This window comes from Brachyhypopomus gauderio, chromosome 8, assembly GCF_052324685.1.
Source record: "Brachyhypopomus gauderio isolate BG-103 chromosome 8, BGAUD_0.2, whole genome shotgun sequence".
Lineage (NCBI taxonomy): Eukaryota > Metazoa > Chordata > Actinopteri > Gymnotiformes > Hypopomidae > Brachyhypopomus > Brachyhypopomus gauderio.
In genome coordinates this window covers 8816829-8840863 of record NC_135218.1, presented here as the reverse complement: position 1 = coordinate 8840863, position 24035 = coordinate 8816829, and the positions used below count along the sequence as shown (strand labels likewise).

At 38.2% G+C, this 24035-nt stretch overlaps 2 protein-coding genes and 1 long non-coding RNA gene across 11 annotated transcripts; 2 read left to right on the top strand and 1 right to left on the bottom strand.

The window, feature by feature from the left end:
* Positions 1-773: 773 nt before the first annotated feature.
* LOC143521407 (uncharacterized) lies at positions 774-15701 on the bottom strand. Of its 5 annotated transcripts, XM_077014236.1 has the most exons (8): positions 15474-15701; positions 5405-7002; positions 5175-5320; positions 3120-5085; positions 2403-2688; positions 2103-2259; positions 1687-1782; positions 774-1421 (listed from the first exon to the last, which is right to left on the bottom strand). In XM_077014236.1, the coding sequence occupies exons 2-4, from the start codon at positions 5730-5732 to the stop codon at positions 4345-4347; spliced, it is 1215 nt and encodes a 404-aa protein (XP_076870351.1). In that variant the 5' UTR covers positions 5733-7002; positions 15474-15701; the 3' UTR covers positions 774-1421; positions 1687-1782; positions 2103-2259; positions 2403-2688; positions 3120-4344. The 5 variants fall into 5 exon arrangements, with proteins under 5 accessions (XP_076870351.1, XP_076870353.1, XP_076870349.1 ...); XM_077014238.1 differs by lacking the exon at positions 15474-15701 and having other exon boundaries at positions 2403-2710; positions 5405-14128; XM_077014234.1 differs by lacking the exon at positions 15474-15701 and having other exon boundaries at positions 2103-2161; positions 5405-14128.
* Positions 4446-14289, top strand: LOC143521408 (uncharacterized). 5 transcript variants are annotated; one of them, XR_013132734.1, is made up of 8 exons: positions 4446-4580; positions 4702-4864; positions 4960-5341; positions 5561-5658; positions 8404-8505; positions 9907-9932; positions 12326-12380; positions 14101-14289. It is a non-coding gene; the product is annotated as an uncharacterized LOC143521408 (long non-coding RNA). The 5 variants fall into 5 exon arrangements; XR_013132732.1 differs by having other exon boundaries at positions 5434-5658; XR_013132731.1 differs by having other exon boundaries at positions 5431-5658.
* Positions 15558-23939, top strand: LOC143521406 (uncharacterized). Its single transcript, XM_077014233.1, has 5 exons — positions 15558-17362; positions 20441-20532; positions 21155-22513; positions 22623-22808; positions 22910-23939. The coding sequence occupies exons 1-3, from the start codon at positions 15637-15639 to the stop codon at positions 21155-21157; spliced, it is 1821 nt and encodes a 606-aa protein (XP_076870348.1). The 5' UTR covers positions 15558-15636; the 3' UTR covers positions 21158-22513; positions 22623-22808; positions 22910-23939.
* The last annotated feature ends 96 nt before the right edge of the window (positions 23940-24035 follow it).

Genomic DNA, 24035 nt, shown 5'->3' with positions numbered 1-24035 from the left:
AAAAAAGGTTCAATTGGAGCACTAAAGGCCCAAAAGGATCAAAATAATGTGTATTGGGAAATTGAGTCAGATCACAGAACTAAATCACATGCTGAGATCAGCTTTGTGTGTGTTTGTGTGGTGTTTCATGTGAGCAATAGTTTTCAGTCAGAATATGGCCACTAGATGGAGGCCAAGTACTACCATACTGATATCTCATTAATCTCAGTAATGAAATAGGACATTTTGGTGACTTAAAAGGTTCATTTCTGGTCAGGCAGTGTACTTTATGTAAAAAAAAAGATTCAGTTGAGGCACTTAAGGGCCAAAAGGATCAAAATAATGTGTATTGGCAAAATGATTCAGATCACAGAACTAAATCACATGCTGAGATCAGCTTTGTGTGTGGTGTTTCATGTGAGCAATAGTTTTCAATTTGCACTAAACTTGGCATAGAGCACATGAAGCTCATATGGTTAGGCTTATATGTAAAACATTATATACATTTTGCAATATAATTCATAGTGTAAATCCTAAATGCTTGAACACTGTAAAACAAATCTGCAATTGATAACATTTTAAACAGCTTATGAACCACATAAAGTGAAAGCCTATTTCATCAGGTGGTTTCAATTAAATGTTTATTGTAGCACTTTAGTGTGTATGAAAGGCTATAAAGCAGTTTTTGTCAGTTGTGAAATATAGAAACACTCCACACTTGGTGTCCTGCATCCAGGAAATTTGCATATGACTGTTTTTACAATAAACAGGCCAGTGGTTTGTTTTTTAACAATAAAAAATATTTATTAATCCATAAAACACTGCAATTTCTAAGGCAATAGCAATAACAAGTTGTCATTACAGACATACCAACATTAACAGGCTGCCATTGTAATGGCAAAAAATATGCAGCCATTATAATGGCAATAAAAAACAGCCATTTTAAAGACAGTGTGTAAACAATCTGCAATGATCTGCAATGTGAATTTGCAAATAGAATATTATTTGGTCTATTGTAAAGATGTGTGCAATCAAATAACCTCACATAAAGCAACTTGTATAACTATTTTAACATGAGAAACCCCACCCACACCACACCCACCACAGAGACTCCAACATGGTGGTGGTGTGTTGAATTGAAGAAGGTGCATGTGTGCATTTAGTTGTTTGGTTCTTTCAACAAATAATTTTTCAGTCTGAGCAAACATGGTTTTAGTGGTTTACCATCATCTAGACACACAAGTTCTTTCTGGACAAATGAGAATGTGTGGATGAGTTTCTTTGGATATTGCAAATGGAAAGCATAGATCAAGCCAAACAACAAAAGGAATGCACCAGCCAAGGTGTGAAGACTACAAGGAAGATGCTGATGCAGCTAAAGAAGTCTCCACTAGTAGTGAAAAGGGCAACAGGAGTGTCAGTGATGTCTATGCTTCTTCATGCTGCAAAAAAATATACAGTCTTATATGGAGAGCTGCAGAAGTAAGGTTACAGAGTCATAAAACATTCTGGAGCAAAGGACCAAAATTTGGTCCTAACAAAAGAGGTTGATCAATTGAACCATGGTACAGTTCGTTTGTCACCCATAAAACAATAGAAGAAAAAGAACAAATGTGTAAAAATAAAGACTCACTTGTGTGCAACACGTCTTCAAGGATCTCACATAATGAACCATCTTAATTGATATTTGTGTGTGAGATTGCTTACATTGTAGGTCTTGAAGAACTTGGAGGCATCCTTGCCAAGGTAGAGAGGAAGTGCATGAAGAAACAAAGTGCGTCTGCTGTTTATATGATTTTCCTCCTAGATTGACAAATCAAAAGAAATAGTTAATATAAAAACTCTTTTTACCAACATCATATCTATACATCAAATAATTTATCCCACTAATTCAATATGATAGCATAGATGTTCATTATTAACTTTACATGTTTTAAGATTACATTATTTACATTTTGAAATGATCCAAAGCATTTCAAAGCCAACATTAATCGACAATTCAGAAAATAAGCACTTCAACCTTATTTCTGTTTAAAGGACACACTTAGTATAATGGTGCTATGTGTGTCCTTTAAACAGAAATAAGGTTGAATTGCTGATAGTAAGGTACATCCCAAACATACCTGCCAATCATATGTCTCTAAGTGTCACTGCTGTCTTGCCTGTCTGCAATGCCTTCTGCCTGAACAAGGTGATCAGTCGTAGTGTGTATTAGTCCAACTCAGAGTAGAACTGATTGCACAAGTTCACATTAGTTATGTGATGGAACTCTGTAAACACCTGCATAGACATAAACATATATGTCTACATAATGCTTGTTTCAGGCTGGCTGACTATTAGCTATAATGGCATTCTTGTGTGCTGCAAAGATGACGTGAGTTTTAGCTAAATTTTGTACCAAGTGATTGAGGTATAGTCATTACCTTACTCTATTCATAGAGCTGGCCAGTTCTTCAAAATGTCCCTCACCAGTAGATCCCCTTAACGATATCTTGCCGATGAAGGCCAAAGATTGTCTGCATGAGTTTTCCAATCACTAACTGGTTTTCCTCTGCTTTTTGAACTTCTTGTATGATTTGAAGTCTAATCTCTTCCATAGTATGCTGGATCTCTCCTTTGGGAAGGTTGGGAAGGAAGTTAACTTCAGAACGTCGAGCTCGTTTAATATTGGAATGGGGGTGATCGCTCTCAGTATTGTTTTTGCTCCTCCTGCCCACATTGACAGACATCTCTAAATGTTAAAGTGAATAAACAAGGACAAACACAGGATGTGCATCGGTTTCTAACCTAACTAGATAGCAGTACCGTGGTTTTCAGCAGATAATTAGCTAGCTATCTAACTAATTAGCTTACCAACTGTCCAGTTGTACACCGAACTATTACCGATAGAAAAAGAAAACCACTACTTTCTAATTAAAAGTTGCCATTTTAAACTTTTTTCGTTCTTGTGAAGCAAACCTACTGACGACTGACTGGTGAACTATTCGAGTAACGCAAATAGCGCTAGCCAAGTTTAACTACCTTAAATCTAATTACTTTTAGTACACTGGCACAAACTGATAGTCACATCATATACATTGGGATAGATTAAAAAATAATGTGTGCGTTCTCAATGTTTATATAATAACCAGTAAACTTACCCGCATTTTCTAGACATGCCACCATCTTCACCATTTCGAAATGTACATCCGGGACACAATGCAATCTCTTCAGTAGAGCATAGCTATTTTATCAATGTACAATATATGTTGCTGCTAAAACATTATGCATTGCCAAAATGTAATCAGAACTTACTTGGGATTATGAAAAAAAAATTCATTCACAAAAACCTTCAAGTTGATGCTTTTAACGATCAATTTTGTGAAATTCAAATGGCATTCACAGAAGCTTTACTTGCAGGGAAAGTTTGGGCAAACGAGCCAGAAAAGTCAGGTGAGCAAATAAGCTCATGGTTGTATTTAAACCCTGCCTTTATGATAACACATTTATGAGTGGAGTCGGGTCTTCGTGCCTCAGGATTACTTAAACCACATGAGACCACAAAGAGCAGCACTGATATGGAATTTAAAACGGCTTGCTACCGATAATCTAGTTTACCTTAAATTTGAATTAGATAGACTGCAAAGAGATAACGTGGTGTAGTATTCATTTAAAATGTGAAGCGTTGACGAATGTGAATATTGTAAATAACAAGGTTTTTGTAAAGGCAGGTAATGTACTTGAGAAAGCAATAAATCGAAAAGTGGTCAACAGTAGGGGATAGTTTAACGTGATGGTAGGTATGCTACAGGAAAAGCAATCATTTGTTTATAGCGACTACATTGAAGTATTTTAATTCAATAGGCGAACAGCAGGATAACTCGTTCAGTGTCGCTACAACCATAAGAGAAGTAATTTGTAAAATATCTTCGGATTTTTGACGTTCAAACTAAAAGGTTAAGATAAGATAACATGTTAAAAGTATTTGAGTGGTAAACATGCGGTTCAAGATTTGGTGCAGTGCTGAATTAGACTTGCAAGTAGTTTGGGATCGTAAATAAACAGTTGACCGTTTGATTAGACAAGGATATGCACGAAAATAAGTTGTACCAATAAAGGTTGTTTAAAACCAGAGTTTTTAGTAAAACCCAAACGTCGTTTTGTTGTGTGTAAAATTGCCGCGTTTCGAAAGACACAACTGAAGATGATGTCTAGTTATAAGGCAAAGCTTTTATTGAAAAAACACCAACATCCATACAATATTTTTGAAAATGCAAAACTGAACAATGTTAATGTAGGAACAATACGTAACGATAAAACTTACAAAAAGCATTTAAATAACAAGAACTTACCAAACTGAGCTTAGGGCTTACGGCTACCCGGAACCTAAACCGTAGCGTTTGTGGAAGGGGAGCTATCAACGGAGCACGCAGCGGTAAACAGTTCTTGTGGCGGTTTAGGCGGTGAAATTTGACTGAGTTCACATATGCGGAGCTGCTTGTCAAAGGTGAACGACAGGATTTTGTGGTCAAGGAAATGTTCCTCCAGCTCCTCGACAAGTGTGAATGATTGTAGATTATACTGAGCTATGTAAGCGGCGAGAGGTGAATTGGTCACCGTTAGTGAGTATTCTTCGTTATCCGCTTTAATTTTGACGGTGCCGCGCATCCATTTGGAATAACGTGACGTTGTCTGCAAGAAGTTGCATTTTTCACAACGGTGAAATTTTTTACGTTCATCCAGGGTTTGCTGGTTGGTGTTGCAGATTAAGCACAACGTCGATGCTTTAATGTCCAGTGCCAAAATTGCGGCGACTAGGGTTGTCAGAGCTGGTTCAGCGGAGGCGCTTTGTGTGTCTGACACATTCAAGTCCGGTATTTTGTCCACAGCGGTGTTGAGTGTTGTGGTAAGTTGACATTTCCCCTCGTAAAAGCGCGTTGAAAGATAAGTAAATCCGTATGACGATTGAGCGCGTACAGCGTCGATGTGTTTCTCCCATAGCTGGAGGGTGATGTTCGCAGTGCCGTCAGAGATGGTGCACGTCCTCAGCTCGCGCTCCGTGCCGCGGATGTTCACCCTGTCGGTCATTCTGTCACAGGCCAGGACTTTTGCTTCTATAAGGCTGACCTGCAAAAGTGTAAGTAGGGAACGTTTTAGTTCAAATTGTGTAGGTGAGATAAAGTAAATGTTGCAAGGGGGTTGTATAAATTACGTACTTTTTTGCCTGCTGCCATGCTGAGCACGTCTCGCAGTGTTGTCTTAGGCGGAGGCGGGGGTGTCCTCCTGGCGAAAGAGACAGCGGTGACCGTCAGCTCGGTGCGATGACTGACGATAACGTCAAATTCCGAAGTGCTCCGGAAACCTGAAAAACAAAGGCGAACAGGTAAACATAAGCAAATGGTGACTAGATTTTCGTATTATAAGAGTTCCTGTAAAGAAAACTTACTTAAAGCTTTTTTGACGTTTTTTAAGCAGATCGCAGTGCCGTTTTCGGCTGCTTGGAGGAAGTCATTCCTCTTCCGAGCGCTGAAAACCACAGTGTCGTGGAAGTCTTCACGTCCCGTTTGTAGCACTGCATTGAAGAGCTCGCTGTTGTTCGCAGACAATCGGACGGGCGATACAGAATGTATATATCCCGAGAGAGTCTCGGTATCTTCCGGTACCCGTTTTGACGGAGATGCCATCGTGGTAAAGAGTAAGGTACGTGCAGGGCATCTGATCTTACGGTCTTGCGTATATATGTTTTCTAGCAGTGAAGTGCAACATTGTTTCATTTGAGCTAATTAATACTGTCTGGGTCTGAAGCAAAGTTGTTACATTAGCCGACGAGGTGAACACCTGTGCGTTTTACAGAACAGCTGTACACCTGTAGGTTAATTGATTGTTGAGGGGACACGTTAGCAACATTGTGTCATGTTCAATGTGAGATGCAGTGCCAAAGGAATTTGACCTTCGGTCAACCCACATGGGGGCAGCAAATTGTCTGGGGAGTTCAGCTTGATGTGTCTGGGACTGTTTCTTTTGATGACAAATATATTGTAGGTGGATAGTTGTTCAGCAATTAGGGAAAATATCAGTATGGTGATTTGGTTGTACCACTTCTGAGCAACAAAATGTTTTTGTTCAAATTATGCTAGTTTGCTTTTTATTAACTATTTAAGGACATTAAAATAGTGTTTAGTTGTTATAAAGTTTTATTGCTATTATTGTGTTTATATATTTAAGGAGTGGAGACGAAGCATAATGGTGCCGATTTTCAAGAATAAGGGTGATGTTCAAAGCTGTAGTAATTACAGGAGAATAAAGTTGATCAGTCACAGCTTGAAAATCTGGGAAAGAGTAGTGGAAGCTAGGCTTAGAGGAGAGGTAGAGATCTGTGAGCAGCAGTATGGTTTCATGCCAGCTAAGTGCACCACAGATGCTATGTTTGCTTTGAGAGTGTTAATGGAGAAGTATAGGGAAGGACAGAAGGAGTTACATTGTGTGTTTGTTGACTTAGAGAAAGCTTATGATAGAGCACCGAGACAGGAGCTGTGGTATTGTATGAGGAAGTCAGGAGTAGCAGAAAAGTATGTGAGGGTAGTGCAGAATATGTATGAGAACAGTGTGACAGCAGTGAGATGTGTGGTAGGAATGACAAATGGACAGTAGTGAGACCTGCTATGTTGTATGGACTGGAGACAGTGGCACTGACAAAGAGACAGGTGAGGGAGATGGAGGTGTCTGAGATGAAGATGTTGGAAAAGAAGGAAAGAGGAAGGAAAGCATCAGAAATGAGTTTATTAGAGGATCAGCACATGTAGCATGTTTTGGAGATAAAGTTAGAGAAGCAAGATTGAGATGGTTTGGACATGTACAGAGGAGGGAGGAGAGGTATATTGGTAGGAGGGTCTTGAGGATGGAACTTCCAGGCAAGAGGAGGAGAGGTAGACCTAAGAGGAGGTTTATGGATGCAGTGGTAGAGGATTTGAGAGTGGCTGGTGTGTCAGTGGAGGACACTCAGGACAGGGCCAGATGGAGGATTTTGATCCGCTGTGGTGACCCCTAAACAGGAATTGCCGAAAGATGAAGAAGATTGTGTTTATATGTCTATATAGTTTTATGAATGCATTGGTTCAATTTGATCAAATGCTTATGTTCACTGTTTCACTGCAGTATGTGAAACATTTTAATATTTTTTAAGCTGACTGCTGTGCTCTTTTTTGCTGTTTGCATTAATGCTTTTGTCTTACACAGACTGAAGATCATGGTGATGTAGGGTGTGTTTGAGCCACTTGTTCAGGAAATATTGTTTGTTGTAAAAACTGTTGTGGTGGTGGTTTATATTGTAAATAAAGATAAAGTAAAAGATTGCTTGTTTGTTGTCTGAAATAACTCACAGGACCATCTAGCAGCATTCATATACAATATAGGCAAATTCTGTAACAACACAAACAAGTACTCTGGTTAATCTGTCAACAGAATGATATGATCTCAGTTCAGGACAAATCCACAGATCAGATTAACCAACAGGTAGCAGGCTTGGACATTGAATGAATTAATGAATTACTGTTCAATTTATATAGCACCTTTTAGGATACCCAAGGCGCTTTACAATTGTTAACACAGGTACAAGTCGCAGACAACCAATCACACACACACCAGTGAGAAGTGGCAGCCAATGCTGCATAGATTAACTCTGTCAACAAACAACAGGTATTTGAGACACTAAAGGTTGAAATGATCCAAATAAATTCTACTGGCAAAATGATTCAGATCATATAACTAAATCACATGCTGAGATTAGGTTTGTGTGTATGGCTGTAGAAAAGAAGTTAAATATCAGTGTTGGAAATGGTTATAGATATAAACCATAGAGGTAGTTCTGTGTTAGTGTGCATGGAAAAATAAGCTAAATATCAATTTGTGTGTGTGTGTGTGTGTGTGTGTGTGTGTGTGTGTGTTAGTCACCGAGTTATGGGTAGACATGGCTAAGGCAGTAAGCATCTGAAATGTATTGGTAGCCATGTGTGTGTGTGTGTGTGTGTGATACAGAGAGAGGTAAGAGGGAGAAAGGACCATGTGTAGTATGTGAATACTGTATGCAGATTTATGTGTGTTGATGCTATATGTGATATGTTTTGATTGACAATAGGCCAATGAGACCAAAAGAAATGGCTAAATAAAAAATAAAAAAACAGAATTGATCAACATGCTGAGAAATACTTATTTTGGTTTGTCATGGTGTTCTTGTGGTAGCCAAGTATAATAAAGAAAGTGAGTGCATGTTTACTTAAGTTACAGGGCTGTGTGTGTGCGTTTTTGAGGCCATGGGACATGAAAACCACACAAGACATTTACTTCTAAATATTTGATTTTTAGAATCATAAATATTAGGATCACAACAAATGTGATTGCGTTAAAAGACTGACTAATGTGGACTTAAAGTCGTTGTGGTTGTTGAAGGGTGTCTGCTGCCCGTGTATCCTGTTCTGGTCGATGGCCCCGCCCCAGAATGTTCCCTAGCACGTGCGATCAGGTTCTTTCGTTCATTCTGCTCTTGTTGAGGTAAGATGTGCTTTGCTCTCTTAAGTAGTGTAAGACAATTGTCTAAAATGTGCTGTTTTTTAATATGCTGGGTTAATGTTCTTGTTTGTGATAAAGTTACCTGTGTGTACGTAAAGTTTAGTGAGGGAGATAATGAGATAAATTAAGAATAAAAGTATGTTATAATGTAATTAGCGCGTGTGCTAGTTCAATGCTATCATGCTCTTTGCGGTTAGCATGCTAGTCCGATTAGACAAATGTCAGAAATGTGTTGTTTTGACGTCGGATTTTTGCTCTAGATTGTTTGGTTAATTGTGTTTAGATGGACGTTTTAGTGTATGAGATGGCAAATGAGCTAAATAAAGGATTAAAGTATGTTATAACGTTGTTAGCGCGTTCGCTAGTACAACGCTAGCATGTTCCGTGCGTATGATAGCGTGGCGTTTTTGTGCTGTTGTAGTTGTCCAGAGTGCCATCAGTTTTCATGTATATTGCCTAGTTCTTTCATGAAAACGAGTTATTTGATGTTACATATATTTGCAGTGTACATGTATGAGCAAGTATACATGATTTGTACATGTATGAGTAAGAGCGGTTTTGTAGTTGCTCTAAGATGGCGTGTGGGTCTTGTGCCTGTAATGGCGGCGTCCAGTGCTGCTGACCACGAGGGCGCTGGCTGAGTAGGCGTGGTTGTAGATGTAGTGAAGTAGTAGCACTCGCGTGTACTGATTTATAACTGTACAATCGGGCGATTCGTTTAAACGTTTATTCTTATGCGGGTATATGGTTTAATGTAGCCCAGATAATGGTGTATTTGGGTAAATGAAGCGTCTGCTGGGTCGAGTGTTGCTATGCATGTTTTGTGTTCGTTGGAAAACTTGAAGTCACGCACAGGTTTTAATTTTTTAGTCAAAATAATGGACTATGAGTATGTTATGTATATAATTTTTTACGTTGTGTATAAAAATGTACGCGCTTGCAGAGGCAATTTGTGCTTTTTTATACTAGTCTGAATGTGAATGTTTTTTTGTGTCGGTGGTTTGTCAGCACCAAAATGTATGTGAAATATGAATAGACGTCTATCACATTGCAAATGTAAATGGAGTTATTGCATTTGAATTTTGTGGAAAAATGTGTGGAACATGCGTGTTAGGCTACATTTTCATTTTAATATTGACACATTTTAATATTGACACCATACTTGTATACACTAGCCCAAAAACTTGATAAGTATGGTGCTTTAGTGACGCTGTATAACTGTAGCCTTAAGTAGAATAGAAAGATTCTAAGTGTCCAATTAATGATTCATGTCGTTATAGCAGCTTTTTAAAATTATACATATGAATTCTTTTAACCCATTAATGTTTACTAACTGTTACAAATGTGTTCTGTCTATTTTCTATGAATTGCTTGTTGGTGAAGGAGAATTCTGCTGGAACACATTAAAGGTATGTTTGAAGTGTATCGTGTATGAGCAGTGGTTGAACTGGTATACTTTTATAAAACAGTGCACACAATGAATGATGAAAGTAGTTGATGTGCTGCAGAATAATTCTTCATTTATGATGAGTATCTGTAGTGATATGTAAACACTTGGAAGCAATAATGTAAAATGTATAGAAGAGAACTCAGAAACCGCAGCTCCAACTTCTCAAAGTCCTGTTCAATGTGTACCCTGTCTTAATTGTGCTTTGAGGTTTGAAACTTGATTAGGTACAGTAAGTTAACCTGCATATTGCCTAGACTAAATTTATACTCCTATTTGGAACAGAGTAAACTGCAGTGTAACGGATGTCTTGAAGTAGTCTTCATTGTATTCTGTGTAGGGTTGCAACGGTATGAGATTTTCACGGTATGATAACCGTCTCAGAAAATACCGCGGTATCACGGTTATCACGGTATCACAGTTAGTTTGTATATTATTAAAAGATACACTGACCCTTAAAGAAATTACAACAAGTTATTTTTGTTCAATTAACTATTTATTGTAGAAACCTGGAACTATTGTATACAAAATGTGTCCTTTAAAAAAATAAGCTGTACACATGTTTATATAAATACTGCAAAATTAGAGAAACCTAAATCATGGATTTCAGTACAATTATTTAAGTTTAAATTATTTAATATCTGATAAACTCAGCCTGGGTCAGTGTCTGATCAACAACTGTTGTAAACGTCCGTTGTACTGCCAAGTTAGAATATAACCAGATACTGCAGAAAGAGAGGATTTATTTCTGACATGACCCTCACAATAGAGATTTCTATTTTAAGGCTTTCACACCGAGTCTGGTTTTAACATATCAAAAACAGGTACGTTAGAATTTGAACGCATGTAAATTAATAGCGTCTTTCACATCCAGTGAAAGCAAGGACCATAAAAAGCTAGGTTTATACTTTCACTAGTGACCGTAGCACGCGACTCCGCACAGTTCTTTTGTCTTACGTTAACAAATACGAGCCTCTTTTAATTCCAGGACGAAACATGAGAGAACGTGAAGACGTTAAGATTGGGCGTTTTGGAAATAAACAACCATTAAATAATGTGATGAAAAAGCGAATTATTTCGAGTATATGTATAAATATTTAACTTAATTAAGTTTAAGGTGCTGGGAAATATTGAAACGGACCTTTAAAGTGACGTACAAGTGTTTTAATTCCACCTTTTAAACGTGTATGAATCCTGCAAACATGACTTTGTTCATTGCGCTGAGGCGCAGCGCGCGCAAAGTTACAAAATTCGAGAGGTGCACGACCTCGCGAATCGACAGCGCGCGAGACCCTCGCGCACGGGCGGAGCCACCGCGATTACGTCATTTTCGCCACTGATTTTAGTTTAGCTTTTTTTTTTGTTAAAAAATGTGTTAAGTCTGATACACTTTCTGCCATTCTCACTGCTGTGTGCTGAGTAGCTGAACCGGAGCGGAGTTGCGCATGCGCGGGTCAGTTTCTCCGCTGGCTTGCTTTTTACCGGTAATAAGCAAACGCACACGGTATGATAACCGTGCATTTTAATACCGTGGTATACCGTGAAACCGGTTACCGCTGCAACCCTAATTCTGTGTTGAGGACAATTTGATGCATTCTCACAGTTTAATTGGCTCATGAATATTCTGTCCAATAGTTTAAAGATTATGCAGCAGTAATCACATTAATGCAGTGAATGTGTAGTATTTGTGCTAGAAATATTTAATGCATGCTATAAAATAGCCCATCAAATGGTAATACACTTGTGAGTATGTGCAACAGGTATCACATGTGCTGCTGATTACATGATACTGATCAACTTTGAAAGATGTGAAATGTGCTGTTGGTGTGACAATTAAGGCACAAGAATAATAACACACACACACACACAACGCCTGCTGGTTGAAGATGCCACACACACACAATAATCTTGGAGCAACGCCTGCTGGATGAAGATGCCACACACAACGCCTGCTGGATGAAGATGCCACACACACACACATGCATTTTAGCTGTGGAGTTGATTTTGTGTTGAGTGGTGTATACAAAATTATTATATAGTATTATTAATTTAACAACCTGTGTTGAAATTGATGCTTAGAAGTTAGAATGGACTAATATTTTAATTATTTTCACATTTTCATTTTAAAATTAACATAAATAAACTTATATACACTAGCCAAATAACTTGATAAGTATGGGGCTTTAGTAATGCTGTATAACTGTAGCCTTAAGTAGAATAGAAAAATTCTAAGTGTTTGTCCAATTGATGATTCATGTCGTTATAGCAGCTTTTTAAAATTATACATATGAATTTTTTAACCCCTTAATGTTTACTAACTGTTACAAATGTGTTTTGTCTATTTTGTATGAATAGCTTGTTGGTGAAGGAGAATTGTGGTGAAGGAGAATTGTGCTGGAACACTTTAAAGGTACGTTTGAAGTGTATCGTGTATGAACAGTGGTTGAACTGGTATACTTTTATAAAACAGTGCACACAATGAATGGTGAGAGTAGTTGATGTGCTGCAGAATAATTGTTCATTTATGATGAGTATCTGTAGTGATATGTAAACACTTGGAAGCAATAATGTAAAATGTATAGAAGAGAACTCAGAAACCGCAGCTCCAACTTCTCAAAGTCCTGTTCAATGTGTACCCTGTCTTAATTGTGCTTTGAGGTTTGAAACTTTTGATCACATTAATGCAGTGAATGTGTAGTTTTTGTGCTAGATATATTTAATGCATGCTATAAAATAGCCCATCAAATGGTAATACAGTTGTGAGTATGTGCAACAGGTATCACATGTGCTGCTGATTACATGATACTGATCAACTTTGAAAGATGTGAAATGTGCTGTTGGTGTGACAATTAAGACACAAGAATAATCACACACACACACACAACGCCTGCTGGTTGAGGATGCCACTCAACGCCTGCTGGTTGAGGATGCCACTCAACGCCTGCTGGTTGAGGATGCCACTCAACGCCTGCTGGTTGAGGATGCCACTCAACGCCTGCTGGTTGAGGATGCCACTCAACGCCTGCTGGTTGAGGATGCCACTCAACGCCTGCTAGATGATGTGCCACACACACAAGATTAATCTTGGAGCAATGCCTGCTGTATGAAGATGACACACACACATGCATTTTAGCTGTGAAGTTGATTTAGTGTTGAGTGGTGATATACAAAATTATTATATAGTGAGTAAACATGGTTGAGTTTAGTGTCCAGTTGAGTAAGTGCACAAATGATGAGCTGAACAATGTATTATTAATTTAACTACTATTGAAATTAATGCTTAGAAGTTAGCATGGGCACGATAACATTCTGAACACCCAGCAACATTTTCATAATACAAATTCTGTTTCACAATGCATTTATGTGGTAATATGTTTTAATTGCTAAAGTGGAACCAAATGGAATGTTTTTGTTTAACTTGTCTGTTAGACTAACTACGCTATTGGAACAAAGACATTTAATGTGTTAAATTGTTTATTTATATATACACTAAGTGATCAGTGCTTAGCACAAATAGAGTATATGAAACAGCTGTTACACAGGTGCTGCTGACATCAAGCTCCTGAATCAGATGATGAATGAATGTTGGTGTTCCAAGGAAGAAGCAAGAATGTCCTGTTGAAGCAAAGCCTGCTGAACTCATCACACACACAATACATTTTTAAACTGTTGAGCTGAAAGTCTTTGGTGATGTACATATTTGCAACTTAAGCTTGTCTGATCAAGTATTCTGATGTGGTTATTTGTTTTAAAGCTATACAGCATTTAAATGAGCAGTAAAGCGTGGTTTTGCTCATTGTATTCTGAAAAATGTACATTAGTGGAAATGGGTCAAGTCCCTTGATTATAAAGTAATGCTTAGTTTGTATAACATGGTGTTAGGAAGGCATTTACTTCACAGTAATTTCTATATGCAATACTGTAACAATGTATGCAAGCAAGAAATTAGTCATGAATACACCTGTCACGAATACAATGTCTGTTCTGATTTTGTTTTACCCCTTTTTTTTATGATGTGTGCTGTTTGTATTAAGTAATATTGATTGTGTGTATAGTAATATTGATAGATTAGTATGTCATGTTGGGATAGACATCATAGGTTTTGACTGGTTGTGTGTTTGTATTTTCAGATGCCTCGCACGAAAGCTTCGCTGAGGTCGGCTGCAGCCAGGAGGAGGATTACGGAGCGGCTTGTGGCTCAGACTGACGGGGTTCTGGCTTTTTCCCCTGACAAAAAGGTCCTGACTGAGACTGTTCCTGTGAGCCACAGCTGTCCTGCAGACCAGATCTCGTCTCTGACTGACGGGGTTATGCCTTCATCCCTTGACAAAAAAGGTCTGACTGACACGGGGGTGCTCCTGAAGAGCACTCCTCAAAGCCATTTACAAACTCAAGCTGCCAAATACTTGCCAAATACCTTGCCAAATACCTTGCCAAATACCTTGCCAAATACCTTGCCAAATATCTTGCCAAATATCTTGCCAAATATCTTGCCAAATATCTTGCCAAATACCTTGCCAAATACCTTGCCAAATACCTTACCAAATACAATTGCCAAATACTTGCCAAATACCTTACCAGATACAAGCTGCAAAACTGATTCTGTTGAACGTGTACATGTGGATATGCTCAGAGGTTCTTTTCATCAAGCTCATCCAAAGTTTGGCATAAACGGTAACAAACAATGTGTTGCAAATAGTATTACTGCCATCATGACTAACAAAGTGAAAAATGTGCTTTCTTGGACAATCGGAGACCTTGATGATGTTCTGCTGAATGGTGACAGATTCTACAGCAATATAAGAGATGCCGGCAAAATTCATGATCCGTTGGGCTATTTATATGTTACAGATGTACCTACAGAATACACTGTGTGTGGATATGACTTTTCAATAAATTTTCATGATGAAATGTTGACTGGGAAGTTTGGCGTCACTGAATATGGACCGTTACAAAACGTTCTCATGTCACATGATGAGGCAATCCGAAGAGTGTTTAAGCAATGTGAAGCATGTTTGTTTACTGTTAAAGAGAATACATGTGCTATCATTAAACAAGACTCCTGGTATGTGCTGATTGACTCTCATTCACGAAGCGAAAATGGTGCACGTATTGATTCGGGCAAGAGTTTGGCTGCTTTTTATGCTGACATGGAATCATTACTTAACCACGTTATGATACTTGGTCGGTCACTGAAAGCTGAAGGAGCACAATTTGAAGTTACTGGCGTTGTTGTGAACATAACTGGCAGAAGCACAGCGGAAGAGAAAACACAAGGTGGTTTGTCTGTCACTACACACCGAGAGCTCTACAGCAGTGTACTAAAACGAAATCGTAACACAAATGAAAATGAAACTAAGAAAGGTGACGCATTTGACCGTTCACAACCCTGTAGCAAAGGAAACGTGCAAGGTAAACGCAAAGCAGCTGAAAATGAGTCCCAGGTGAAAACAGTACCCGAATTGCATGTTGGTAAACGAATAAAGCATGCAAACAACCTTACCGATGTATCTGTGAGAAATGACAGTGACGTGCTGATTGGCGACACACACCGTGAATGCTTTCAGTTTCGTCCATTGACGGTGAAACAGCAGAAGACATTATGTTTAAGGCAAAACGTTGTGTACATCGAACATGCTCGTAGCGACCTGATCGTACCAGTACCGATGGGTGTTCCTTGTGAAACGAAAACTATCATTGGTGACGGTAACTGTTTATTCAGATCACTGGCATTTGCGATTAGCGGAAGTGAGAAAGAACACAGAAAAATACGACGTGCTGTAACTACACAAATGGAGAGAAACGAATCTAAATACATTAACTGTCTTCGACAAGGGTTTTCATCTGTTGCAAATTATCTTGCCACTTCCCGAATGAAATACGTGGGAACCTGGGCTACTGAAGTTGAAATACAAGCTGCAGCCGATCTTTTTATTACCAATATTTTTACATTCACTAGAAATACGTGGCTAAAATATTCATCATGCAACAGTTGCGACCAAGATGTGGGAATATACCTCAAACATTGTAGCGAGTCTCATTATGAAGTAGTGACGTGTGTTAAAGTGCCTGATGGACAGACCTGTGCCGCATTATGTTTACAGAGATGTGACAGCAGAAAATCAGAAACAAAGTCCAGTCGCTCTGAACTTGATAAACGGAGAATCAAATATGGAACAAGTCAAGAGAAAAAGGAGGAAAAGATTCAGAGAACACTGAAACGATACCGTGAAAATGAAATATACAGAGATAGTGTCAAAACACGTAGCAATGTTGAATATGCAACGAATTTGCAACATAAAGAACGGAATAAACAGTTAAGCATAAACAAATATGCGACGGATATGGAACACAGAGGAAAAGTTAAACAAGCAAGTATTAACAAATATTCCACTGACATGGAACACAGGGAAAATGTGAAACAATTAAGTATTAATAAATATTCTACAAATGAACATCACAGAGAGACTATAAAAAGACAGAGTTTTGAAGCTTATCATACTGATCCTCAACATAAAGCAGCTAAGAAGCAGAGGAGTTTTGAAGCTTATCACACAAAGAATACAGAAAAGAGTAAACACAAAGATATTAACTATGTGACTGATGAGTTCAGAAAGAAAATAAACACAGGTCCTGAGTATGTGTGTTCAGTATGCCACCGGACACTGTTTAAACATCAAGTATTGAAATGCAGAAAAGATACATATCTTAAACGAGCACAAGTGGTTGTGTCCATAGCAGAGAGATGTATTACTGACACATACTTACATCAATGCAGTCATGTCTGTGATCATGAGTGCAATATTAAAACTGGCCCTGCTGGATCACTGTGGATTTGCTACACATGTCAAAGAAAGATTCTTAATGGGAAAATGCCAGAAGAAAGTGTTATGAACAATCTTGCACTAGAACCAATTCCACCTGAACTGCACAATCTAAACTCACTTGAACAACATCTGATTGGGATGAATATTCCATTCATGAGGCTTGTGTCTTTACCAAAAGGTGGACAGAATGGTGTTCATGGACCTGTTGTGTGTGTTCCATCTAACATTACAGATGTAACTGAAGTGCTACCAAGAACAGAAAATGTTGATTTGATGATTCGCATAAAACTAAAGAGGAAATTGACTTACAAGGGACACTATGAGTACAAATTTGTTAATACAGAAAAAATAAAGGATGCATTATTGTACCTCAAACAACATAATAACTTTTACAGAGATGTGACATTTAATAATGACTGGGTCAATCCACTAAATAAAACTGAACATGAAACACAAGAGCCTGATGACACATGTACACAGCATGTTGATGAGGAGAACAATGATGAGAATAATGAATCTGAAGATGTGGATATAGATGAAACCTTGCACGACAGACAACAGCACGGTATGTTCATGGACACCTGTTTACAACCTGTTGATATTGCACAAGAGGTTTTGGATCAGCACTTTGATGGCATAATGTCTGTGGCACCTGCAGAAGGTAATAATCCTGTAAGGCTCTTGAACGATCATTCAAATGAGGCAAAGTGTTTTCCAGTTCTATTTCCAAATGGTACGGGTACTTTTCATGACCACAGAAAAGAGAAACTTACACTGAGCAGATACTTGAACACCAGAATACTCAACGCAGACAGACGTTTTGCAAAGAACTTGGATTACATTTTTTATGGTCAATATTTGTCAGAGTTAAATCAGATTGTGTCAAATGTGTCTATTGCATTGAGAAAAGGACATGATACACGCAACAAACCTGTGATTACATCAGAAATGTTGACTAACAGAGAAGCCTTGCAGAACATTTTCAATTTTGATGAAGGGTATAAATTCTTAAGACCTATTCGTGGTACACCCCCTTTCTGGCAAAGTGTTCAAAAAGACCTGTTTGCAATGGTACGACAACTGGGTATTCCCACATGGTTTTGCTCATTTTCATCTGCTGATCTGCGTTGGCCAGAATTATTACAAACCATTCTCAAACAAGAGGGGAGAGAAACTTCTACTGATGATCTAGACTGGTCAGAAAGATGTGCTCTATTAAAAACTAACCCTGTCACAGCAGCCAGGATGTTTGAACATCGATTCCACTGTTTCCTTAAAGATGTGATTATGTCTGAAGCCCAACCGATTGGCGAAATTGTTGATTACTTTTACAGAGTTGAATTTCAACAGCGTGGCTCACCTCACACTCACTGCTTGTTTTGGGTCAAAGATGCACCTCAAGTGGACAAAAATGATGATGATGAAGTTGTGTCATTTGTAGATCACTATGTGACATGTGAAATGCCATCGGAGGATGACAAAGAAATGCATGACATTGTTTCCAGTGTACAACAACACAGCAAAAGACATTCAAAATCATGCAGAAAAAATAAAACAACTTGTCGTTTTAATTTTCCACGCCCACCGAGTAGCAGAACATTTATAACAAGGCGTAAAACTGACAATCCTGAAAAAGATGCTAAAGAGAAAGATGAGAATTATGTGGAATCAGCCAAAGGTAATAACATGCCTTCAATGGAAAAAGATGTAGCAGAGGCTATCATGAAAAAAGTAAAAGATGCGTTATTGAATACAGATGTTATCTTTGATTCTACTGAGGAGTTATTTGCTTCGCTTGGTATAAGTCAAGAGATATTTGAAGCTGCTTACATCAGAGTGTCTCGAAAAACTACTTTTGTCCTAAAGAGAAAACCAGGTGACATATGGGTAAACCAATACAACAGAGATCTTATACGTTGTTGGAATGCAAATATGGACATTCAGTTTGTAGTTGATGCATATTCCTGCATTGTGTATATAATCTCTTACATTTCCAAAGCTGAGAGAGAGATGGGATTGCTTTTGTCACGTACTCAAAAAGAAGCCACAGAACAAGGTAACCTTGACGCTAAACATGCTTTACGGAAACTCGGAAGTGTATTTTTACACAATCGTGAAGTTTCAGCTCAGGAAAGTGTGTACCGACTTACTAACATGAAACTGAAAGAAGCCTCTCGCAAAGTGCAATTTATTCCTACTGGTGATAACGTAGTGAGAATGAGTCTTCCACTTCACGTAATACAAACACGAGCTGAATATGACAATGATGATAATCAAAACATATGGATGAACAGCATCACAGACAGATACAGATATAGACCAAAAACGGACGAATTTTCCCAGATGTGTTTAGCCAGTTTTGCATCGGAGTACAGAATATTGTCAAAATCTGAAAGTTCAGCTCGTGATGCCATAAAGTTGGAGAAAAGCTTAGGATTCATAAGGAAACGGACACGAACAGATTCTGCTGTTGTGCGATACGCTCGCTTTTCACCCACAAAACATCCAGAGAAGCATTATCAAAGCATTTTGCAATTGTTTTTGCCTCATTATTTGGATTGTCAACTCAAGCCACCAACTTTCAACACTTATGAGGATTTTTATAAGACTGGGTTTATCAAATATTCTGATGAAGAAGTCCAATCAGTCAAAACAATAGTAGACTTAAATATGTCATATTTCGAGAAAGACGCTGACACAATAGATGAAGCCGAGGAACAGTTAAAAAGAAACGGTGCAGTGGAAGATGCTTGGGCGGAAATCTGTCCAGAGAATGAACGTGAACGTTTAGAATGTCTTCACAGAAAAGAAAATCCTACTGATGAAACAGAGCAAAATATTTCTGCTGCTGACATACCTGATTTATTACCAACTGAACCACGCTGTGCTATAGGAAAAGAGAAAGATATGCGAAAAGAGGAAGCAATGTATGTGCTTCGTTCACTAAATGAACAACAGTCTGAAATATTTTACAAAATTCGACATTGGTGTTTAGAAAAGACACTTGCTAAAAACCCGCAGCCATTTCATGTGTTTATATCTGGTCCAGGTGGTGTTGGAAAATCCATGTTAATCAAAGCAATATACTACGAATCATGTCGCATACTGTCCCGATTGTCAGATAATCCAGATGAGACGCATGTGTTAATAACAGCTCCAACTGGTGTAAGTGCATTTAACATCGACGCTGCAACAATACACAACTGTTTCTCTATATCACCAGAGGTAACGCTGCCTTATCAACCGCTCGGAGATGAAAAGATAAATTCACTGAGAGCTAAATTGGGAAATCTACAAATTGTCATTATTGATGAAATCTCAATGGTTGATCACAAACTCTTATCGTATATTCATGGCAGATTGAGACAAATTAAACAACAAGGAGATTATTCTGCTTTTGGAAATGTGTCTATAATTGCAGTTGGTGATTTTTATCAACTTTCTCCTGTGAAAGGAAAGTCTCTATACACTGAGCCTAAAGGTGTAAATCTATGGCAGAACCACTTTACATTGGTTGAGCTCTCGCGAATCATGAGACAAAAAAACATGGAGTTTGCTCAGTTACTGAGTCGTTTAAGAAAACACAAAAGACAAGATAATTTGTCAGAACATGATGTGAATATGTTGAAATTATGTGAAACAGGTGGTGAAGGTGATGAACTGGACAGTACTGCTCTGTATATTTATGCAACAAATGCTGAAGTGGATGATCACAATGCAAACATGTTGAAGAAGGTATGTGCAGACATTACTATCATTCATGCACAGGACTTTGAAAAGGTTGCAAAAACAGGTCGGCTGGAAAAAATGCATGGACATCATGTTCATACTACCCACACGTCTTTACCAGAATCTCTTCACATCGCTGTAAATGCTCATGTTATGCTTCTTAAAAACATTGATGTGGCAGACGGACTTGTAAACGGTGCATTTGGTACAGTTTCTGAAGTGTGTTTTGATTCTGAAGATGACTTTCCAGCCAAAATATATGTCACATTTGAAAATGAAAGAATAGGACATAAATTAAGAGCAAAACATCCTTGTTTAAAACCAGGATTTGAAAAAGCCACTCCTATTTTCCCTGAAGAAGAAAGAGTGACAAAAAGTGGTGGGATGCGACGTCAGTTTCCCCTGAAATTAGCCTGGGCTTGCACTGTTCACAAAGTACAAGGTCTTACTGTGGAAAAAGCTGTTGTGTCACTAAAAAAGATATTTGCAGCAGGACAAGCATATGTTGCCTTGAGTCGTGTAACATCTTTGGAAGGGCTTAAGATAAAAGATTTCAAAGAGAGTGCTATTTATGCAAAAGAAGACATTGAACAGTCATTACATAACATGCCTTTATTTATTGAACCAGTGACAGAGCTGCCATCTCCCTCTGGGTCATACAAGATTCTTCTGCACAATGTTGAAGGACTAACATGCCATGTGGAAGACCTGAGATATGATACGAGGTACATGGAAGCTGACATTATTTGTGTGACAGAAACTTGGTTACAACCAAATGATTGCAACATTGATATTGAATTATCTGAATTTACATTCTATAGTAAACCCAGATGTTTTTCATATGACACTAGTCAGGTGATGTTTGCTGACTTGAAGGATCGACAACATGGTGGTGTTGGTGTGTATTATAAACGACATACTGGTTGTAGTATTGTTGATTTACCATGCATTAACATTGAATGCCTGCAGTTCATCCTACCTCAGCTGAATACAACAGTGGCAGTTCTGTACAGACCTCCTACCTACAATCTAGTAATGTTTCAAAATAACCTGATACACTTGATTTCTCATATTGACAGATTCCCAGGAAGAAAAGTGATCATGGGAGATTTCAATGAAAATCTTTTTGTAACAAGTACAGTCAGTAATACTATGCAACTCCATGGCTTTACTCAGGTTATAAGAGAAGCAACAACTGAATATGGCACTTTGATTGATCATGTATATATCAAAGATATTTCTACAGAAGATGTCAGTGTTTCTGTTATGCCAACATATTTCAGTTTTCATGAATGTGTTGTACTGAACTGTTTTCATTAATCTTCAATTTCAGGTACTTAACGTTTGCTGACGGTTTGCTGACACTTTACTGACAATTTGATGACACTTTGAACTAAAACTTTTGATTAAGTCAGGCACAACTTGAAGCGTCCACGATGTGGGGGGTGGGGGATACAGGGGGTAAACTATCTGGACGGCCTCTTGTGGGAACAGACTAAGGAGCTGAGAGTGCCCTATTAACTGGTTCACAGCATTTTATTTTATTGTATGTATTATTTATTTTATTTTTTATTTTATTATGAAATATAAAGGTATTCATATAAAATACAGGCCAAATGTTTAACAAAGCAAAACAGTTCTTAAATCATCTGTTAAAGGACTGTTGACAAATATCATACTTCAGGACTGAATCCACAGGTAATACAGTTTCCAACAAGCAATAAACATGGACATTTAACTTCACATCTAATCCTGCACAAACCAAAATTCCTGATTAAAGGCTGGAGCTATTGGTCAAAGAGTGATCAGTGCTGCCTACATCCCTGGGAACCTGGTGTCATACAGGAAAGCCAGTAATGTCCTTCTAAAGGCCAGGGACAAGTTGCAGTCAACTATCAAGGATGTGACATCAAGCACATATGGAATGACTTGCATGCTATCACAGATTACAGAGATGGACAGATTTGGTATCTGCTGCGTTCACCAGGTAAGATGTTCTATTGTAATTTGGAGACAAACATATCTTTATGTAAAGTTAAACTACCATTGTACTGTGACAGGTGCACATTAACCATGTCTGTGTCTGATGTGCTCAGATCTTTATGGAGGGTTCCCTTACACAAGGCATGTGGTCTTGATGGCATCAATGGTTCATCAGTGTGCACTGTAGGACCATGTTACAGTCATCTACCAATGATGTCACATCTAGCACATGTGGATTGGCATACACTCTCTCACAGAATTAAAAGGTGGACAGGTCTGTGATACAAGTGTTGCTGCAGGTATGCTAAACATATTTCATATTCCTTTACAGGTCAGACAAACACCTTCACTCTAACTGTCACAGCTGCACCTTAACTATCTCTCTATTTGATGTGTTCAGATGATTCTTCAGGAGAATTCAGTCACACAAGTCCTTCCTACCTGAGGCTCAACTTCCATATTGGAGGGACTGTGACTACTAGCTGGGCCGCCCAATGGAGGATGGGTTCCCTTTTGAGTCTTGGTCCTCCCAAGGTTTCTTCCTAATCCTGCCAAGGGAGTTTTTCCTTGCCACTGTCGCCCCTGGCTTGCTCATTAGGGATATGGACCCATGCGCTTGTAAAGCTGCTTGCATACTGCACATAGAGATATATAGATGTCTATACATATTGTGATTACTAACTACAGGTCTGCTTTGAACTCAATAATGACAAAATTTTAATTTACTGTGGACTGTATTATTATCTGATGTTTCTTTTATTTGCTGTGAACCAGTACAGGGCACCTCAGCTCCTTAGTGAGGGATTATTACAATAGTTATACTATACATTATTATTAATTTTTTTTTATTATATTTATCTAGATCAATATTTTTAAAGACATGGTCTCAAATAAACAGACTGAATGTCACAGTCCTGCCTCCCTCCTGTCAGTCATGTCTTCTGTGTTTGTGTCTTTTATTTTGAAATTCCTAGTTGTCTGACTTCACTCCCCTGCCTTGTTTTCTGCCCCTCGTTATTGCTTTCTGGTGTGTCTTGTTAAATCTCTTGTTTTTTTCAGTGTATTTAAGTCTTGCGTTTAGTCTGTTATGTGGTCTGTTATTGTAAGTACCACTTGCTTGTATGTTATTTGGTATCTTGGTCTTTTGTGTCTATAATACTAGTCTGTGTGTACTCCTTGTATTTTGCATTCTCTGTTAGATGTACTTTGTGTGATTTTGCTTGTTGTCTTTCCTTTTGTTTAGCCTTGCCCACCCAGTTATTTCTGTTAGTGTTTGGTTCATGTTAGGTGTTTGATTTCTTGGTGTATGTACTGTGTATTCGTTTTGGTATTAATTCATTGGTCAGTCTGCAATTGCGTTCAGCCTTCTCTCCTAGTTGTTACACTGAACATGAAAAGATTTGCATTGTGTTGATTGTCAGTTATAAATAAAATACATTATGTTTATAAAGAGGTTTTCTTGTGTTATTATATTGACAATTTGCACTGGTCTCAAATAGAGCCCAAATATGAAAATGTTTGTCAAT